At 38.9% G+C, this 21,213-nt stretch overlaps 2 protein-coding genes across 3 annotated transcripts in view; both read right to left on the minus strand.

Moving 5' to 3' along the window:
• ENTREP2 (endosomal transmembrane epsin interactor 2) overlaps window positions 1–21,213 on the minus strand; it is a 446,783-nt gene that overhangs the window by 122,083 nt on the left and 303,487 nt on the right. The gene's annotated exons all lie outside the window — the stretch shown is intronic.
• On the minus strand, window positions 10,487–11,816 carry NSMCE3 (NSE3 homolog, SMC5-SMC6 complex component). The gene has a single exon (XM_026510326.4). It carries the CDS (start codon window positions 11,695–11,697, stop codon window positions 10,843–10,845), a length of 855 nt encoding a protein of 284 aa, XP_026366111.1. The 5' UTR covers window positions 11,698–11,816; the 3' UTR covers window positions 10,487–10,842.

A 21,213-nucleotide genomic window follows, 5' to 3' on the forward strand; every position in this document is an offset into this window, starting at 1 on the left:
TCTCAAGTCACAGCTTTCAGTTCTTTGGGATATTTACCCCGAAGGGAAGTGCTGGATCACAGGGTAACTCCATGTTTAATTTTTTGAGAAAACACCATACTGTTTTCCAGAGTGCTACACCATTTTACATTCCAATACACAAAGGTCCCACTTTTTCCCACATCCTCATCAACACTTCTTGTATTTTCTGTTTTTGTAGTAAGAGCCATCCTAATAAGTGTGAAATGGTATCTCATGTGATTTTGTTTACATTTTCCTAATGATTAGTGATGTTGAGCATCTTTTCATGGGCTTGCCATTTATACGTCTTTGGAAATGTTGGAGATATTCCTTCAGGTCCTTTGCCCATTTTTTAACTTGGATTACTTGGGGGTTTTTTAGTTGGGGTTATTGAGTCATGGGAGCTCTTTACATATTTGGAATACTAATTCTATTCATTCTGGATACTAATCCTCTATCCAATATATGACTTTCAAATATTTTCTCTCATTCTGGGGGTTGCCTTTTCACTCTGTTGATTGTGTTATTTGATGCACAAAAGTTTAAAATTTTGATAAGGCCCAATTTATTTTTTTCTTTTGTTGCCTGCCATATCCAAGAAATCATTGCCAAATCTAATGCCATAAAGCTTTCTATGTTTTCTCCTCAGAGTTTTATATTTTTAGTGCTTATGCTTAGGTCTCTGATCCATAGTGAATTATTTTTTTTTGTATATGGTGTAAGGTAAGAATCCAGTTTCATTCTTTTGCATGTGGATATACAGTTTCCCAACACTACTTGTTGAAAAGACTATTTTTTTTTCCCATTGAACAGTCTTGGCACCCTTGTAAAAAATCATTTGACCGTATTTGTGAGGGTTTATTTCTTGGCTCCCTATTCTATTCCATTGGCCTCCATGTCTGTCATTAATGCCAGTACCATGCAGTTTTGATTACCATTCTTTACAAAAAGTTTTGAAATCAGGAAGTGTGAGTCCTCCAACTTTGTTCTTTTTTGAGGATGTTTTGGTTATTGGGGGGTTACTCAAAATTCCAAATGAATATCAGGATGGGTTTTTCTATTTCTGAAAACAAATGTTGGGATTTTGATAGGAACTGCATTGGATCTGCAGATCACTTTTGGCACTACTGACCTATTAAAATATTAAGTCTTCTAATCCATGAGCATGGGATGTCTTTTCATGCATTTATGCATTCTTTAATTTTTTTCAGCAACATTTTATCATTTTCAGTGTACTGTCTTTCACCTATTTGGTTAAGTTATAGTATTTAATTCTTTTCATGTTATTGTAAATGAAATTGTTTCCTAACTCCCTTTTCAGATTGTTCATTGTTAGTATATAAAAATGCAACCAACTGTTGTGCTTTGATTTTGTATCCTGCAACTGTGATGAATTCGTTTATTAATTCTGAGTTTTTTAATGGAACCTTTATAGAGATCTACATGTAAGATCATGTCATCTGTAACAGAGATGATGTTACTTCTTCCTTCCCAGTGTGGATATATTTTATTTTATTTTCTGGACCAATGAGCCTAGGATAGGTTAAAAATAACTCTAAAATCTCAGAGGCCTAGCACAACGGAAGTGTAGTTTTTGCTTCTGTTACATGGCCAAACCAAGTCAAGTGGGTTTTGCCCTCGGTTCACTTAGGCACTCAAGCCAATGAAGGCTTCATTGCAGTGATGCTCGTATAATTGTTCCTGCCATGGAACTTATAGCTCCTGCTGGAGATGTCACATGCAGTATCTATTCACATTTCACTGGCCAAAGAAGCCACATGGCCACACTCAACATCCAAAGGGATGGAGAAGTACAGTCCTACCAAATGCCCCGAAATGAAAGAAACAGATGGTTTGTGAACATCCCTAATAACCACAGCACGCATATACTGCTCTTATACTGTAAGTCCCCTCTGTGTTACCTTACCTAGGAACATGATGTATGGTTCCATTTATGTTGATGACTCTTATTTTTGTCTCCCTCCCAGACCTATTTTACCTTTATATGAACAACTGTCTGTTCAACATTTCCACTTGGACATCTCAGAGTCTCCTCATACTCATTTAGCATGGAAAATCAAAATCAGGAAAATCTTCCTGAAATGGTATCACCATCCTCCTTAATTTCCCACTAGGGGTATGAGGTGTTTTTGACTCACCTGCCCTCATTCTGACTACACCTAATAAATCAGCAAGTCCTGTTAATTCTATATAAGAAATCTCGCCGTCCCCTCTGGTGCCACTCTATAGTTTCAATGATCATCACCTGAGTCTCCATGGATGGCTTGTTCTTCCTGCCTCCAGGCTTGAATTCCTTGACTCTGGAACCAGAATAATCTTATTAAAATATAAATGGATTATCAAGAGCAGGGATCTCTGTTTTATTCACTGATGACCACAAGAGCCTAGCTAGGCAATTGATCCGTATTTGTTGAATGAGTGAATGAATGAATGGAAGATGTCACTCTCTGCTCAAAACCCTTCAGTAGCATCTTCCTGCCTTAATAAAACTCCTTGGTTTGAATTTTCAAGGCCCAACAAACGTTGTAAATGGCTGGCCTGGTCTTTGCCTATTTCCTCAGCCTGTCTCCAGCTGTTCCTGCCACACCCTCTACCATCTAGCCATAGTGAGTATCTTTTAATTCCTGGAATTCAAGTTTCTGTTCACGTTATTTTCTTTTCCCAAAATATGCTGCTTTACCCTCTTGGTTCCTTCACCTGATTCTTGCTCACCCCTAAACCATCACCTGATATTGACCTCTTCTGAAAGGCCTTCATTGACCTCTGTATATGAGGCTGGATTCTCTGCTGTAGAAGCAGAGATCGTGTGTATCTTGCCCACAACTGCATTCTCAGCGACTGGTCCACAGGAGGTGTTGAAAAATGTTTACTGAATGAATACGAGGTTGTAGGGAGAAATCCATAAGCAGCAGCTGCACAATGATCAAAATGGAAATGAGTATCTGCAAGAAGCAACGCGGAGGAGGAAACAATGTCACTGAAGATCAGCTTGGGAGTTCATCAAACACTTCCTGCATATGTGCCAAGCAGAGGACAAGATGACTAAATGTCAGCTCTTATTAATAGGACTGTGCAAGTAGGGACTAATGGACCATTCATTCATTAACTCATTCAGCATATTTTGAGCCTCTACCACGAGCCAGATGCTACAAAAAGTGGTGTGGATGCCCAAATGGATAGATGCAGACTCTCCTCTCTGGTCAAGGTCCAATAAAATCACCCAGACTCTACTCTGCCCACAATCTGGTGTATTTTAGGGAATGACTTTGACCTGGGAAAGGTCCTTTGTCTTTACATCTTCAGAGATCAGTACTGCTGCCGTGGCTCTCCTAAACCCAATTCCAAGTGTTAGTACTGAATAAAATTAGTTTGGGGAAGTAGACAAGATACAATTCTAGTCCATAGAAAACTCTTCTATTTAGATTTCCAAAACTTTCAGTTCAATCCCAAGTAAGCAATGAACACACATTCTTGGTGACCACAGAGCTATTGATATTTTGTGGCAGAATAACTTAAATCCCACTTCGATTCCATGAACTTTGGCCCTTGAATAGGGAAAAATGATCTGAGACCAAGACAGAAAATTTAAGTTGTTAACCATGGATCTGAGTATTCAGGCAGATTATTGGTCCAACAATGAAAATTTTTTGAAGCCATAAAACCTAATTAGTCCTGTAAAGTGTATCTTGTGAAACAAAATACATCACATATTAGTAAATGAGATAGGTAAAGGGGTCTGAGTATATAATGGGCTAAATGCAAATGCAGGGCAATGCAGGGTGAAAAAATCCACTAAATGGTGGCTAGAGTTCTCACAGACACAGTACTATCTGATAGGAATTGGAGCCTAGGAATCCGCGTTTGCTGCCTCCACACAGTACAAAACACAGTCGATTACATTTAACCATAATTATCTCCTATATAAGGGCAAGAAACAATGACACATTTGCTACTTTAAAAAAAAAATGCCTAAAATGAGAATCTAAATTGCCAAGTAAGTCTTAGAGGGTACTTCTGTAGGTTTGCTATTTCCCAGTGAGAAAAAAAGAAAAGCTCACAAAAGGTACAAAATGAGATAACTACCATGAAAAGAAAAAGATTCACCAATAAACACAGTCATTGTGTTGTTCTGTTCCCATGAAAGGTCTGCTTTTTCCTTTAAGTTTCACTTCCAGCTCATCTTTAGAAATTAGCCTGTTTGGCAGTCTGCAAGCAGTGTCATTATACTACTTCTAGATGGTTTGTATGTCCTTTCTTCATATGGCATAACACTTACACCTTCTCAAATCTGCTTCTTTCCATATAAAACAAAACAAATAAAACAGATTTACACATGTGTATGGAAGCCCACTGTATCCCCTCTGACTACCCTTGGGGCTTGACAATTTATAACCAGAGACCAGGATTCTGATATTTGGAAACTCTGGAGTATCCCAAGGCTGGCTAAACTAAAACAGAGCTCTGAAATGACCACTCAATTTAATATTTGCTCTGTTAAATAAATAGGAATGAAATAATGAAAAATCCCATTTTTCTCTTCATGTATTCATAATAATAGGATCCTTGCAACACTGACAATTCTCTACGTAGTTACAGAATAAATGACAATGTTTTATTTACATGCTAAAAGTAAAGCTATGTGCCAATATAAACCAAGAATTCGTATTATATTAAAAACACTAGAATTTGTATGAAATATCAATGGACCCCAGATAACCAAAACTCCTGGCAAAACTGGCTCTAGGGGGATACGAAAAAAAAATGAAAGCAGAATAGTGCTGAGAATGCAAAAGTGGATATAAGTGAAGATGTTTCTTTTTAATTATTTTTAAATCAAAGGAAAATATGAAGAAAACTTAGTACCTCAGAAAATAGATGAAAACACTCTAAAAAATACAAGTGACCAAAAGTAATTTGAAGAGAACTTGAACATCCCATTAGTGAAATAAAATCAGTAGTTAAAAATCCACCCACCAAAAACATCAGGCCCAGAGCCTTTTACAGGTGTATTTCTTTGAAACCTTCAAAAACATAATATGGCAAAAGAAAAGCAGCCTAACTCATTTATGAGAATAGAACAATGTTTCCTGTTTCCTGAGCCATTCAGTGCCAAAGCCATGAAGTGGAACAGAGCAAGATACATGTGGGAGGGGAGTGAAAGGCAAGGGGCCCAGGAGGGAGCTGGACCCAAGCACTGAGAGGTGGGTGTATGCCCAGAAGGGCAGTTCCTGTGGGATGTCAGCTCAGCACCCGGGGAGCAAAGGGCATCCGATGTGGGAGGGTTGGCAGCCACAACAGGAGACTGGTTATTTATAGGGGGATTGATCAGATAAACATTGTAAGGATAATAGAATCTGAGTTACTCATTGTTGGAGAGAAGATAGGTACAAATATATGGAGGAGGAAAACTAGAACACTGTGGTATTAGAACAGAAATGATGTTATCAATGCAATCTCAGAGTTTTCAGTAGATAATTGATCCAGGAAGTGCTCAGAATGATGGCACCATGCTGAAGACACATAAGTCAGCGTAAGAAGATTCCCACCGACCAAATCAGGGATGATTTGAGTATCAAAAGAAATGATAGTAAAAGATTGTAACCCATGAGTCTACACGGATAAAAACAATGAATAAATCGAAAATTTGGTGAGAAATAGAATATTTACAAAGTCTCAAAGTGTCTCCACATGACTTACTCATTTATTACAAAGGGAAGCAGACAATTTTACAGTGGAGGGGAATGGCAAAAAACAAAAACAAAAACAACCTCTTTAATCAAACTGATCAAAACTACCAAATAACAGGACAAATTGAAATTTTGTTGCCACTGATAGAACCCAAAGAGGAAAACACAGTATCACTTCTATGGTATAACTGCCGAAGATGCATGATTCGAATGTGATCATAAAGCAAGAGCGACAAACCCCACCTGCAGATGTTCTACAAAGTAACAGCCTGTAGTCCTCAAGTGTCAAGATCAAAAAGTCAAGGAAGGACTAAGGAACTGTTTGCAGACTGAAGGAGACTAAAGAAACATGGTAACTAATGCAAATAGCTGGGGCGGGGGGATAAAATTCCTTGCACTGTGCTTGCAACTTTTCTGTAAGTATGGATAGAAATTAAAAAAAAAAAAAGCCAATAATGCAATATAGGAAAATTATAGGCTAATTTCCATTACCAAATACAAAATTTATAATTTTTAGCAAATTAAAAAAAATGTTTTAAAATGTATCATCAAGAGGATTTGTCCCAGGATTGCTAGATATCAGAAAAACCTATCAGTGTTACTACACTAAACTACATTAAAAAGCATGCTGAATTTACAGAGTAAAAATAAAAACGTAATCACATTAGCAAATTAATAAAGAACATGATACAAATTTAAAAAGCTATTCATAGTTTTTCTACACATCTCTAAGCAAGCTAGGAACAGGGGGGAAATTTAAAAATACAAGTAAAGATATTTATGGGGAAAAAAAACTAAAAGCAAACACAGCTGACACAAAACCTTAAAAATGATTCCTTTAAAATCAGGAACAGGGAATCAGGAACATCCTTGAGGCCTGCTGCTGACACTTCTTTTCAAGAATGTATTGCAGTTCCAAGCCAATGCAAGAGTCAAGAGCAAAATAAAAGGTATAAGAATTGGAAAAGGAGAAAAAACCCTATACTATGGTGCTATAGAGTTATAATAGCATGGTATTGGCAAAGGGATAGCAAATAAATCAATTTAGTCCCAGCCAAAATGTATTTATATGTGAGATACTGCATATAATAGAAACCGTATTATAAATCAGTGTGGATAAACTATGAGAAGTTGGTGCTAGGCAATCCAAATAGGAAAAACATGAAATTTATATCCATACCTCATATCATATACAAAAACATTAAAAACATAGATGTGAAAGTCAAAAATTTTTAACAGTTATTAGGATTAGGGAAACTTTTTTTTAAAGCACTACACAAAAAGCATAGCCCTTAAATATAGAACACTGATGGTTTTGATGCATTAAAACTAAATCATCTTGGTGGGAATGCAAGTTGGTACAGCCACTCTGGAAAACAGTGTGGAGGTCCCTTAAAAAGTTAAAAATTGAGCTACCCTATGATCCAGCCATTGCACTACTGGGTATTTACCCCAAAGATACAGACGTAGTGAAGAGAAGGGCCATATGCACCCCAATGTTCATAGCAGCAATGTCCACAATAGCTAAATCGTGGAAGGAGCCGAGATGCCCTTCAACAGATGACTGGATTAAGAAGTTGTGGTCCATATATACAATGGAATATTACTCAGCTATCAGAAAGAACGAGTTCTCAACATTTGCTACAACATGGACAGCACTGGAGGAGATAATGCTAAGTGAAATAAGTCAAGCAGAGAAAGACAACTATCATATGATTTCTCTCATCTATGGAACATAAGAACTAGGATGATCGGTAGGGGAAGAAAGGGATAAAGAAAGGGGGGGTAATCAGAAGGGGGAATGAAACATGAGAGACTATGGACTATGAGAAACAAACTGAGGACTTCAGAGGGGAGGGGGGTGGGGGAATGGGATAGACCGGTGATGGGTAGTAAGGAGGGCACGTATTGCATGGTGCACTGGGTGTTATACACAACTAATGAATCATCGAGCCTTACATCGGAAACCGGGGATGTACTGTATGGTGACTAACATAATATAATAAAAAATCATTTAAAAAAAAAAATAAAATAAAAAAATAAAACTAAATCATCTGCATGACCAAAAAAAAAGTGAAATGCGGCAAGCTATTTGCATTAGATATAACAGACAATGGATTAAAATGCAGAACGTATAAAGAAATCTTACAAATCAATAAAAAATAGAAAAAGCCTAGCAGATATAAAACTTGATGGCAGAAGAAAGAAAGAAAGAAAGAAAGAAAGAAAGAAAGAAAGAAAGAAAGAAGGAAAGAAAGGATACTTAATGTCCCTAGTAAACTAGAGGTGCAAGTTAATAAATTATCACTACATACCCACAGTAGGGCTGGAAGGGCCTAATTTTCATAAGGGGGGGGGTCAGCGAAAAAGAACTTTAAAATGTTGGTAGAATGTAACTTAACATAAACTCAGGAGCAATTTGGCAAGGCCCCATGATTGCTCTTTATTTCTGGCTAGAGAAACACACATGTCACTATACACCGCAGGCAAAGAGCAAAAAATTGGAAAGAACCTGTCCAACCACTAGGAAATGGATAAACAAAGTGTTACTTTTTCTCCACATGAAAAACAACTATAAAGAATAAATCAGACCTTTGTGGCTAAACATCAAAAACAAGGTGAGTTAAAGCAGCAAGTTGCAAAAGTATAGTATAATGCCCCCTATAGAAGCGATAAAAGCTCACAAAATACTGCTATATATTGTTCATATATATTGTTCATACAATACTATATATTGTTCACACGTGTGTGTGTGTGTGTGTAAGAGTGTTAAATCATACAATGGAATGATATCCACAAACTTGACACCTCTGGGATGGGTAAAAAGAAAAGACAGGGCTTCATCTGGCCTATAGTATCTTACATTTTAAAATCTGGGGGCGCCTGGCAGGCTCAATAGGAAGAGCATGCGACTCTTGATCTCAGTATGGTGAGTGCAAACCCCATGCTGGGTGTAGAGATTGCTTAAAATAAATAAATAAAAATTCCAAAAAAGTAAAAAAAAAAAAAAAAAGAAACAAAATGGTAATTCATTAAAGGTAAATTGTTAACATCTGTATGGAAAAGTGTGGGAGTGGGAGAAGAGATCGACTCAGACATAACTGATCGTGGGTTCTGGGTAGTGATAATCTTCACCACACAGATGAAAACACCAGTGCTAAAACGCTCCAGAAGGCAAAGCAGTGAGTGAGGTAAGGGACCAGTAAGCAGGATGCTCAGTCACAAGGTAATTTATACAATGAAATAAAATGCAAACCAAGAAGAAATGCCTTCAAGGACCAATTATATTCCATTGATGAAATAAATGCAAATTTCAATTCAAGAGAATGAAATAAAACACAGTAACCTATCACATTCTTCCATACCACTACAAACCCACCGTAGACTCTTCTAGAAGGCATTTAGCCCAGGGTTGATCAAATCCACTTTTTTTTTTTTTTTAACTAAAGTAAATTATCTCATTTCAGGGTCAATTTGTAGTACCTTCTCAAACAATTATGCTTATTCACCCACTGAATAAATTATTTGTTGAATCTCTGAATATAAACGGCATTTTGCCAGAGGCTATGGAGGAATACAATGGGAGACTGGGAGCTCTTTACTTTGGACTCATTTAATCCATGTAACAAACTATGATATAGTTACTGTTTTTCCCATCTTACAGATAAATTGAAATTCAGAGAACTTAAAATCTACCCTGAATCACCATGCTGACAGAGCATGAGCCCTAATTCAAATTCCGTTTGTCAGACAACCTCAAAACCCATACCCTTTCACTATAGTTAGCTCTCAAGCCCAGGGGGGATCTTTTGTCTAACTGTCCTACTCTTCTTTATATGGGCTACACTCACCATACACCATGAGTTATGTTTTTCCAAGCACCACAGAATAGACTCAGGCTAGTAGAATATGGACTTAACTTTTAAACCAATAACTCCTACTCTGTAATTTAGAAGATAAGGAGAGAAAACCTGAAAAGCAAAAAAACCCAACAAAACACTTAACTACTCCAGACCAAGATTAAAAAACAAATTTAAAAAGTTAAGGAACAAAGTTAACAACTGAAATCCTCCACACCAGGCATTGTACCAAGAACTTTATATATACTTCCAAAATCTAATTATCACATTATCACACACAGCACAAGCATCATCAGCTCATTTTACAGGTGAGGAAACATCTGTATACAAGTAACCTGCCTGAATTCATATAGCTAGTTACGTGAGGCCAGGATCTGAACCAAGTAGGCATGGTTAATAACTAACAGTTTTATCCACTTTTTTTGTACTCAGTGAGAAATATTTTCTATTTTAGATCGTGATCCAATATGCACACACACATATAAAAGTAAGCCAACTTCTACAAAACACTGTTTACCTTAATATGTAGCAAGAAAAAAATGTTAAGATGCTGGTTTGAGGCATGAAATTAGTATCTCATGATCCATGACTGAAAAATGCACAATGCTGGATTGCTTCAAAGACACATTATTTATTACAACTATAGCAGCAAAAAAAGGGGAAAAAAAGAAAAAAACTAAATGGCACTAAATGGTTAATCACAGAGCTGAGTGATAATTATGAATATTTAAAAAATTGCTATTCGGAGAAAATACAATATGTACATTACTTAGATGATGCATGCTTATATACATAGAAAACATATAAATATAAAATAGATGTCTTAAGGTAAAAAAGGATATACACAATTACATTTTTATTTTTAATTTATAAAGGCTTTTATTTTAACTTACAAACTGGGGTAGTTAAGAGACCAGATAATAACCACTTCTTTTTATTTTCTTGGAGCCAAAGCAATTTACCGATGTGTTCTTTTTAAAATACCTGTTCCAGATCATGGTACAAAGTTTTCCAGTTGTATAAATGCTAGCAAAATTTTAATGCCAAAATATACAACGGTAAAACAGATCGAAACAAAAATCCTCTCCTAGTATTTTTAAAAGTGAAAACTTGGAACCAAATAATTTACAATATTAAAAGAGAATGGAACTTTGAGAACACATCCTAAAGCCATACACATTTAAGCGTTACAGAAATATGCTCCCTCCCACCCCTACCCCTTCACCCAGTGCCTTTGACCTTCCCCAGGAGTCCCTCTGAATCTGCCTCAGACTTCAAGAGGAGGGGGCTGGGCCACCTGTCTCAGGTCTGGCTCTGGCCTCCTCATCTGCCAAAGCTTCACAGTACTGTGCTGGCCAGTCTTTGGGGTCTTGATTATGGACTCTGGCCACAAACTTTAGAACTTTCATCTTGCTGGTTTCCAGGTTGGTTCGCGGGCCCCACTGTAATTCATAGTCTACAGGATCAGTGTGGGGTATTCGCCGGTACTCCAGGTAACGCTGCCGCACGAATTCTTCGGTAATAAGTTTCTTTGGGTCCCCAAAAACTAAATGCTTCTTTGTGGGGTACACCCCTAAGCGGCGCAGGAAGTCCCAGACCTCCGTTTCCTTGATGGTATTGCCCTTCATAAAGATGAGACCTAAAACAATCATCAGGAGACCGGTGGTGGGAGTGCCCTGATCGCCTCTCACCTCGGCATCCTCCTCCACCGGTTCCAGGGTGTTGATCAGGATGTAGGTGTTGCTTTTGGGTTCCAGTTCCACCAGCTTGTACCCGAAGACGTACTCGAGGCGCTCGGCAGCCAGTTTAAGGAGATCAGGGAAGATGTCCTTGTAGTCCCCGATGACGTGCTTCAGTATGTCAGTGCGCTTGATCGGGATCTTCTTCTGGTCCTTAATCAGCAAGAACTGCACCAGCTCGGCCACCTTCAGCTCCAGCTGCTGCGGGGACCTGGGCCCCACCTCGGGGGAGGCCTCGGCCCGGCGGGCGCCCTGCGATGCTGTGCTCCGGGCCTCCTGGGAGCTGCCAGCCCCGCGGGAGGTGCTCGGGGCCTCCTCGGCGGCGCGGCGGCCCCAGTCCCTCTCCGCCTGGGAGCTAGGGCGGCCCCGGCTCCTCGGTTTCTGCAACATGTCCCCGGCGACGGGAGCCGTAACGGGCGGCGGCGGCGGCACCAGCAGCTGCAGCGGCGGCAGCAGGTTCGCAGCGCGCAGCGGGAATTGTGGGTTGGCGCGCGGCACTTCTGGGCGGCCTTGGGCGGGGCCAGAGGGGGCGCGCGTTGCATCACGGAGACCGCGCCTGCGTCGGCGGAGACTGCGCGTTGCGTCGGGGGCGACTGCCCGGCCGCGGCGCGTTGGCGGAAAGCGGCGGAATACTAAGCCGTGGTTCTTATAAAGTGTTGTCCTCCCCAAACCACCCAAGTAGAGAACAGAAACCAAAACTAAGCAAGTGTGCGGCTAAGTTCAGGACCACACGGGCTCAGGCAAGTACTATAGAAAGTGAGTATTAAGTATTAAAGTCGCGAATACTTTTAGGTGGAGGGAACTCGACGTCTAAATGTGGGAGAAAAGGAAGGTGAGGTGGGAAAGGAAGGTGAGGAAGGTAAGAGCGTGAAAGTGAAGTAAAAGCATTTCCTTCTACGCAAAACGACGTAAAAGAAGACCCAGGTGACTCCTAACTTGGTTTGCCAGCGCCACTCCCTCCCCTCGGCTCAGGTTCAAGCCCTCATAACCATTTACCACCAGTTACTTTCTCTAATGCCCCTAAGAGTTTATTAAAAACGAATGTTTGGTAAAAGCAGGCTTGCCTTGCAAGCAGGACCGTTTAACACGTTTTCACTCTTTCACTATTTATAGTCTATGCATTAAACTCCCTCTGCTAGACAACCAGGACAAAATCACCACATAAAGCACGTTACAATGAGATCATCTTGCTTCTAACTTTTGGAAAAAACTTGCTGCCTTGGGCCCACAACAATTTTCGCAGAAATGGCTAAGAAGAATGCTACAAACAGAAACGTGCTCTCTCAAGAGATTCCCATTTAATTTTGGGCATCACTGATCAAGAACTGCAATAATGTGAATCTCTTAAATTTCTTAATTTTTAATATCTTAGCCTTAGGGCTCAATGAGAAAGAAAGGAGAACCCAGGGGTATCATTCCTCATAATCTGTGATGTGCGTACTTTGTATATATATTTTTAATTGTGCAGCTTTAATAGCCAACATGAGTCATTTCATTAACTCAAACCATCTGCAGTCTGCTACCATTACTTCTGCAGATCTTAGCAAATGTGTTCCTTTTCTATTTACTGACTTGCTGAGAAGAAACTGAATTTCCTACTTTGTCTTTTTAAAGCTGCCCAGAAAGTGGGAAAACTTCAAAGAACCAAATCAAATTGAGTTCCTTTTTAATGCAAATATATTCAAAGGAAAGCAATTCAAAACACATTATTTGAATAATAGCATCAAAACACAACCTTATTAAAATTTCATTAAGTGTTAGTAACATAAAATTTTTGTTTGTAATTCAATATGAAAATGCAATCTGATAATGGCACTGGAACTGCAAATCTAAATGTAAAATGATATTCCATGTTGTGATGCAAGTATGCTAAAATCTGGTAAACTATGAGTAATAACTTTCTGTCCCACACAAGATCTAACAATATATCCTCAAGCATCAATCTTAATGACAAAAACCTACTAAGAAAAACAAATATATCATCAAGGCATTCATTTTTTTTTTACAATGAGAAAAATTCATCTTCATTTTCCTTACAAATTTGGACTTATGTTAAATTTCCTGCAATCAAGAATTCAGCAAAAGTTCCCTCCAGTAGGATCAGTTTTACCCTGAGTTGAAAGAAAGAAAGAAAGAGAAAGAAATCAGCAACCAACAGATAACAGAGAAATGGAAAATGAGATGAAAACCATTGTCAACAATTAGGCTACATTTTCAGTATAAATCTTCAGTGTCCTTCAGCAGCATCTTAACTCAGCAGATTGTCATACTCAAAATAGGTCAGAAAAGATACTGGTTAAAACACCTCTTCTACACTGTGCCCAGGAGAATGCAGGTGAGAAAATACAGACATATAATAATAGTATTAGAATGAACTTTAGGCATCGCATGGAGAAGTCATCCAGACCACCCTCCATTTTAGAAGGACATGGAAAGCCATGGGTGTTTGGGGAAAAACTATTGTGATGATGATGGTAATAACAACACTAACAGTAATAATAATACATACAAACAACAGCTGACAGTTATTACAAAGGTAACTGGGTCAGACTCTGTTCTAAGTGGTCTACATGTATTACTTTATTTAATCACCACGACAACCCTATGAGACCTGTGTGTTTATTGTGTTTCTCTTCTCACAAAGGAAGAAACTGAGGCACGGAGGAAAATATTAACTGTTTTGGAGTCCTACAGCAAATAAGTGATGGATCTGGTTCTGAATTAAGACATTGTGCCTCCAGACACTGCTCTTAACCATATGTTGAAGCAGAGAGAACATAAATATGGTGTCCTTGAAAAAGCAAAGGTATGGAGTTAGATGGACCTCGATTAGAAAACTGTGACATTGGGGGAGCTACTGACACTCCTTCCTGTTTCCAAATCAACAGAATGAGATTACGGTAGTCTTTCCTTATCCAGAGGGGATACGTTCCAAGACCCTCAATAGATGCCTGAAACTGCAGATAGCACTGAATCCTATATATACTATGTTTTTTCCAATACATGCATATATACCTATGATAAAATTTATCAGTTAGGCACAGTAAGAAATTAAAAACAATAACCAATAATAAAATAGCACACTAATAACAACATATGTAATTAAAATTGTGTAAATATGGTCTCTCTCAAAATGTCACCCTTCTTATGATGTGAGATGATAAAATGCCTACATGATGAGATGAAGTGAGGTGAATGACACAGGCACTGTGATGTAGCGTTAGGCTATTATTGACCTGAGAATATGTCAGAAGGAGGATCATCTGCTTGCAGACCACGGCTGACCAAGAGTAACTGAAAGAGCGAAAAGTGAAACCACTGGTAAGGGGGGACTACTATAATAACCCAGACATCGGGGAACTAATGAGATAGGTTTGCCAAGTACCTAGCACAAGGCTGGGACAGGGTAGTTGATTACAGTTTGCTTCTTTCCACAGGGTTTATGTCAAGGAACATATCTGAGGACTCTAAAAAGCTGTATGTAGAAAGATGTTTACTGCAGTGAAACACTTGTGCACACAAAAATGAGGAAAAGGTCTGGAAAGAAACGTATTAAGGTGCTATTAAAATTATTTTCTTTTAAAAATGAAATTCAGTGTTGATTGTCTTGTCTGGGAGATAAATGGGAAATACACTCTCAATGATTTTAACTTCACAGTGACACCATGCCCTAGCAGTTATACACATTCAAATTTTCAGTAAATTCAGTGTGACTTGAATATGACATTTGTGACTTTGCTCAGCCAGTGAAGTAGTAAAGACAAGTGGTTCAAAAAGAAAAACATTTTCTGCTTATGTTAATGACCTCAGTACTTTTATTTCTAGACCCAAAAGGAAAAAGAAGGAAAAATTATTTGAGGCAAAATTAAGCTAGCTAAGATTTCAGATGCATTGAACAAAGAAATGCCTACCAGTTACCCCTTGCTCTTTAGAAGTCTCCGAGTAATTAATTGCTTTATTTCATCTCCTTGGTAGCAAATGACTGCCAACAAGCTCTAATCATCTTTATTATCTACTGGATTCTCCTCTTCATTCCCTGGTATTTCCTGCAGAACCAGAGAAAGATTTTGACTTTTCTGTCAGCAGCCTAGTGCAAAAAGCTGGTAAGGGCTTTCTGGGGAGAAAAGCAATGATAAAAGCGTGCAGCCACCATATACAAACAGCTTCACTGCCTTTTCCAGTGAAAGAAAGTGGGACAGGGTGTAGCATGTGAGCAAAGGAGTTGGAGTGCGGGAGGCAGATACTATTTTGGTGAGTAGATAGGAAGGAAAGGATCCAGATACTTTAATGGTTGCAATAAAATCCCTTGTGTCCACTCATTCGTAACAAAGATGCATACAGGTTAAATCACACAATAGGACTTCTCGATAACACTTTGTCCGTCATGGAAGAATACCTTAAGTGGCAACAGAGCTTTCCTTGGCCGGTGGAAGTGTGGAGAGATGTAGCTTGATGAGATAGCTCATTCCAAGCACTGCAGCCATTTAGCCCAGAAACACCTCAAACTCTTTTCAAGAATACAAACCTTCCAGTTATGCAGGGCCTTTCATTTATGAAAATCACTAAGGTATTAAGTAATAAAATTACAAACACATAAGGTCTCAATAGTGGCCAAGAAATTTGTTTGCTTGTTTTTGCCTCTTGTTCTGCATCTTTTCCTTTCAGGAACTGCTTCTTCCCATCTCTAGGAGACCTAGGTAAGGCTCTACCTTTCTTTCCTGAGTGCACGAGATGCAGGCCAGCCACAGCGACTGGTTCAAAAGTCCAGTCAGCATCCTTTCAGAGGTTCACATATGTTCTCTTTCTCCAAGCCAACACGCTGAGTGGTGATGTAAGCCTAGCAACCTTTGCCTTTGCTTGGGCATAGCCTGCCTCATGGTGAAGCCAACTCAGAGATCTAAGAGATGGAGAAAGTCATCTGCTACTCTGCAGAAAGAAATTTCAGAAAACCTAGAACATATTTTCAAGTATTTGTTATTCTAGAGTAGCTGTGTTCTCCATATTTAACACGAAGTATTTCCCCATAGGCCACATCGTTCAAGGTAACAGAAGCCTCATTCTTTTCTTCTAGGTTTCACTTTAGCCTAGAACAGCGGTATACTCACAGGGCAAGGGCATCAAGGAGGAGAATGGACAAGGCTAATAAAGAGGGGAAAGACAGGTAAGTTCTTTTGAGAAAACTGAACAAATTGAAATGGATTAAGAATAAAAGAAGTGAATGAGAAAAATATGAAAATACTGAAGGCAGACAAGAAAAACCTCACATATATGCATAACTGGTGGTCCTGAAGGAGACAACAATTATAAACAGAAAAACAAATAATACTCAGAGGTACTCTAGGGATGGCTATAGGAATCCTGGGCAGATGGTGGATATGCACAGACCCCTTGTCTCTGATCCCCTCTCCTTCCTAGTTCCCTCCCTTGAGCTAAATCAACAACTAAAGCAGGCATGCATTCAAGGCTGGAGAGGACACAAAGGCCATGGGTTTTCCAAAATCTGCATAGGAGAGTGTACAAGTCATCTTCCTCCCTGAGATGCAAGTGAGAGCTTAGGTACCTGGTAAGGAGAAAGCCTGCCCCTTCCCAAGGCCTGGGAAGACCCAGGATCATGTGGTACTTATGGGTATTCAGCTGGCAAAAACCCATGTCTCCCTTCTGAGAGAGACTACAGCTGTCTTCTTTCTGAGGATAGTCCTTCAAGAGCCTGGCCAGGCTGCTAATTACCCTGAGAGGAAGTCTTGCAGGTCAAATGCTATCAGGCCTTGATGTTGGGAGAGGCCTTGAGCAGTTTCAGTCCCTTTGAGCCTGGATTCCAAGAGGCTGCTTCATGGTGCCTCAGGAGACATGTAAACAGTGTGCTCTTTGATTCACAGTGGCTCATAAAAGTGAAGTCTGCTGTGCCAGAAACTTCTGGGCCTCTCATCACTTGCCAGCCTACTTACCAGCAACTCCAGAAGCATGATCTGTAGAGGAAAGAGAAGTGCAGAACCTGGCACAGGTGAAATAAGAAAACTGCTCATTAAAGGTGATCCAAGAATTTAAATAAGCAGTAAAATTGACAAAGAGCTACACTGACCAAGAAAGAACACCCAAATTAATAAAGTCAGGAATGAAGGAGGGAATATCACTACCAAGCTTGAAAAAAAATTATGAGAAGGCTATGAGCAATAAACAACTATATACCAACAAATTAGATAAATTAGATAAATTTTGTGAAATGGAAAAGTTCCTAGAAAGTCACAGATTTTAAAAGAAATAGAAAATATAAATAGGCCTGCAACAAATAAAGACTGAGTTAGTAACCAACTCTTTACAAACTCAGAAAACTGAAGAACCAATTCCCAACTCATTCTGAGTCCAGTATTATCTTGACACCAAAACCAAACAATGGCATTACATGAAAACTACAAACCAACATCCCTTATGAATACAGATGCAAAATCCTTATCAAAATAGTAGCAAATGAAATCTAACTATATAAAATGAATTGAAGACAATCCCTATCAAAATTCCAGCTGCATTTTTTACAGAAATTGACAGGCTGATCCTGAAATTCGTAAGGAAATTCAAGGAACCGAGAATAGACAAAACACTTAAAAAAACAAAGTTGGAGGACTTACACTTCCTCACACTTCTACAATATGTCAAAACTTACTACAACACTATGGTAATCAAAGCTGTGTGGTCCTGGCACAAGCACAGACATATTGTTATGGGCTGAATTGTATCTCCCTCCTCCTCAAATTCATAAGTTTAAGTTCCAATCCCTAGTACCTCAGAATGTGACTGAATTTGGAAATAAGCTCTTTAAATGGGTAAGTTAAAATGAAACCTTTAGGGTGGGCTGCTAATCCAGTAAGACTGATGCTCTCAGAAGGCACCGTCCTTCTTCATCCCTGGAAGAAACATCAGGGATGTGTGCACACAAAGAGAAGGCCACGTGAAGACACAGTGAAAAGGCAGCTGTCTGCAAGTCAAGAAGAGAGGCTCAGGAGAAACCACACTTAGCAACAGTTTGATCTTGGACTTCTAGCCTCCAGACTGTTAGAAAATAAATTTCTGTTGTTTAAGCCACCCAGTCTGTGGTATTTTTGTTATGGCAGCTCTGGTAAACTGATACACATAGAGAGTAATGAAGCAGAAGTGAGAGTGCAAAAGTAAATCCATGCATCTATGGTTAACAGATTTTTTTTTAAAGGGACCAAGATAATTCAATGGGGGTAACAACAGATGGTGCTGGGATAATAGATATCCACATGCAAAAGAATGAATTGGACCCTGACCTCATACCACATACAGAATTAACTCAAAGTGGATCATGGACCTAAATGTAAGAATTAAAACTATAAAACTCTTAGAATGAAACATAGGAGGGAATTTTCATGACCTTGGGCTTGTCAATGACCTCTTAAATAAGAGATTAAAAGCAGACATGATAAACAAGAAGATTGATAAGTTGTACTTCATCAAACTTAAAAACTTGTGTGTGTCCAGGATACTCAAGAAAGTGAGAAGGCAATCTACACATTCTTGGGGAAATTATCTGCAAATCATGTATCTAATAAGGGACACATATGCAGAACATGTAAACAACTCTTGGAACTTGAAGAAGACAAAAATCCAATTGTAAAACTGGGCAAAAGATTTGAATAGACATGTCTCCAAAGATGTAAGAATGGCTAATCACATGAAAAGATGTTCAACATGATTAGTCATTAGGGAAATGCAAATCAAAACCGTAATGGCATACTACTTCATGCTCCAGAATGGCTCTAAACAAAAAAGGCAGATAATATCAAGTGTTAGCAAGGAGGCAGAGGGATTGGAAACCTCAGACATTGCTGGTGGGAATGTAAAATGGTACAGCTTCTGTGGAACACAGTTTTATCATGGGGAATGGGGAGTGACTGCTAAAGGGTATGAGATTTTTTGGGGTTATTGAAAATGTGATAAAATTAGATAATGATGGTGGCATAACTCTGAGGTCTGCTAAAAAACACTGTATACTTTAAACAAGTGAATTTTATATATTATGTATTAATAAACCTGTTTTAAAAAGAACCTGAAGAAGGCCAAGCTGAAGAATCTTGAATAAGTTGCTCCTTCTGAAGTATAATGAGATGAAACAGAAAAGAAGACTAAGAAAACAGTAATGAGAACCATCAAATGCATGCAGTTAGGGCGCCCAGACTTTCTGGATCAACAGCAACAGAAAGAATTGTTAATTAAAAAGTTAAACTAAAACGCAGCAGAGTCTACTGTTGAAATAATGATTTTTTTTCCATTAGCACAAAGATGTTTATATTTTGGGCAACTAACAAATATCCTTATGCTACATGTTTTATGGAACACAGTTTCATCCTTCCTCTGCCATCAATTTCCTCTGGGTCCTGAAAGACCTCTCACTGGTTAGGTCTTAGTCTCTTCGCCTACAGAAAGGCAGGGCTGAGTTAGGCAAACTCTTTCAGCTATAAAATACTATTAATACATGAGAGAATTCTAGGGGCACCTGGGTGGCTTAGTCAGTTAAGCGTCTAACTCTTGATTTGGGCTCAGGTCATGATCTCAGGTTTGTGAGATCGTGCCCCGCATCAGGCTCTGCACTGGGTATGGGTCCTGCTTAAGATTCTCTCTCTCTCTCCTTAATAAAATACATACACACATACACACACACGTGAAAGAATTGTAAATCAGAAATCATACACACATGTTGAAAAGGAAATAGGAAGCCCCTCCTGAAAGTAACATTTAAAGAAACGGCTGGTTCCTCGTTTATTAGATGTCAGTATACTGGAGCATCCTGAGTTTCCCAGAGCATCTGCTGGTAAAACAATAAATTTCCTAACTTGGCTCTATTTTTCTTGAAGTGACACAATTCTGTGACTTCTAGGACAAGTGGAGGTCTCCATTTAAAACTTGGGAATGAATCTTTAACAGCAGCCAAATATCTTGAGGAAATGGGGGCTCTGCTTGTTCCTGCTGCTTCCTGCCACCCTGCAACAGAGACACCAGACAAAGGGGGGTTTTGGGGGGATGCTTGGCCCTTGGATATTCTTGAGAGAAGGGCAAAAATCAAAAATAGGCCATAAAGTCAGTTGTGCACGCATCATGATCCAATGCTTTCAGAACTGCCTCTTCCCACTCACGAGCAAGAACAAGTACCTGTTATCGCAAAGAGATCTACCATATCAAAATGTATCAACCTTACTGTGAAAATGGCTTCTCAATTAAGCGTACTGTGATATGTATAATTTAATGCAGGATATTTACAAAAATGCAAAATCAGTTAACATCTGCAAAAGTGTGTATAGGTGTATTTATGATATATGATTTTAAACTAAATCTTTGTTTTACAGGCTCATTTTTTATTTCCTCATACAACGCTGAACTGAAGGCAAGATCTAGTGCAATAAAAAATAAAGCAACCCCCTCCCACACACCCACCCTCCCTCAAAAAGCTGTTCAGACACATACAATGGATTAATAAGCAAGTCACACACAACATTAGGTAGACATCTGCTCCTCATTGGGCCCAAGTTTGACATGGTCTCTCTTACTTGGATGTCATTACTTTAGTAAGCTATATTCCACTAAATGAATTGAATTTAGTTCCCACAGTTTCTTAATTATGACAACTGGGAACAATGAGGACTATATTAGGATCATGAAACTTAATAAAATCTAGAGGAAAAAAGTAGTATCTGGAAATGTGAGCATGATTCAGGTGAGACATGTCACCTCATTGATCTTGGGGTTCTGTCCACTCATTTGGCTGACCAGATTTCCAAGTACATCTTTTGAAATGCTGCGCATCTGGTAGAAAAAGATGTTCTTCGACTAACAACAATTGTTTTTTCAATTCATATAGTCAAGTGAGTATTTTCAAAGACTAAGAATTGATCT

The sequence above is a fragment of the Ursus arctos genome, unplaced genomic scaffold (assembly GCF_023065955.2).
Source record: "Ursus arctos isolate Adak ecotype North America unplaced genomic scaffold, UrsArc2.0 scaffold_28, whole genome shotgun sequence".
NCBI classification, from domain to species: domain Eukaryota; kingdom Metazoa; phylum Chordata; class Mammalia; order Carnivora; family Ursidae; genus Ursus; species Ursus arctos.

Bases quoted from the DNA above. Each gene is read 5' to 3' on its own strand.
- NSMCE3 (XM_026510326.4), bottom strand. From the start codon at position 11,697: ATGTTGCAGAAACCGAGGAGCCGGGGCCGCCCTAGCTCCCAGGCGGAG.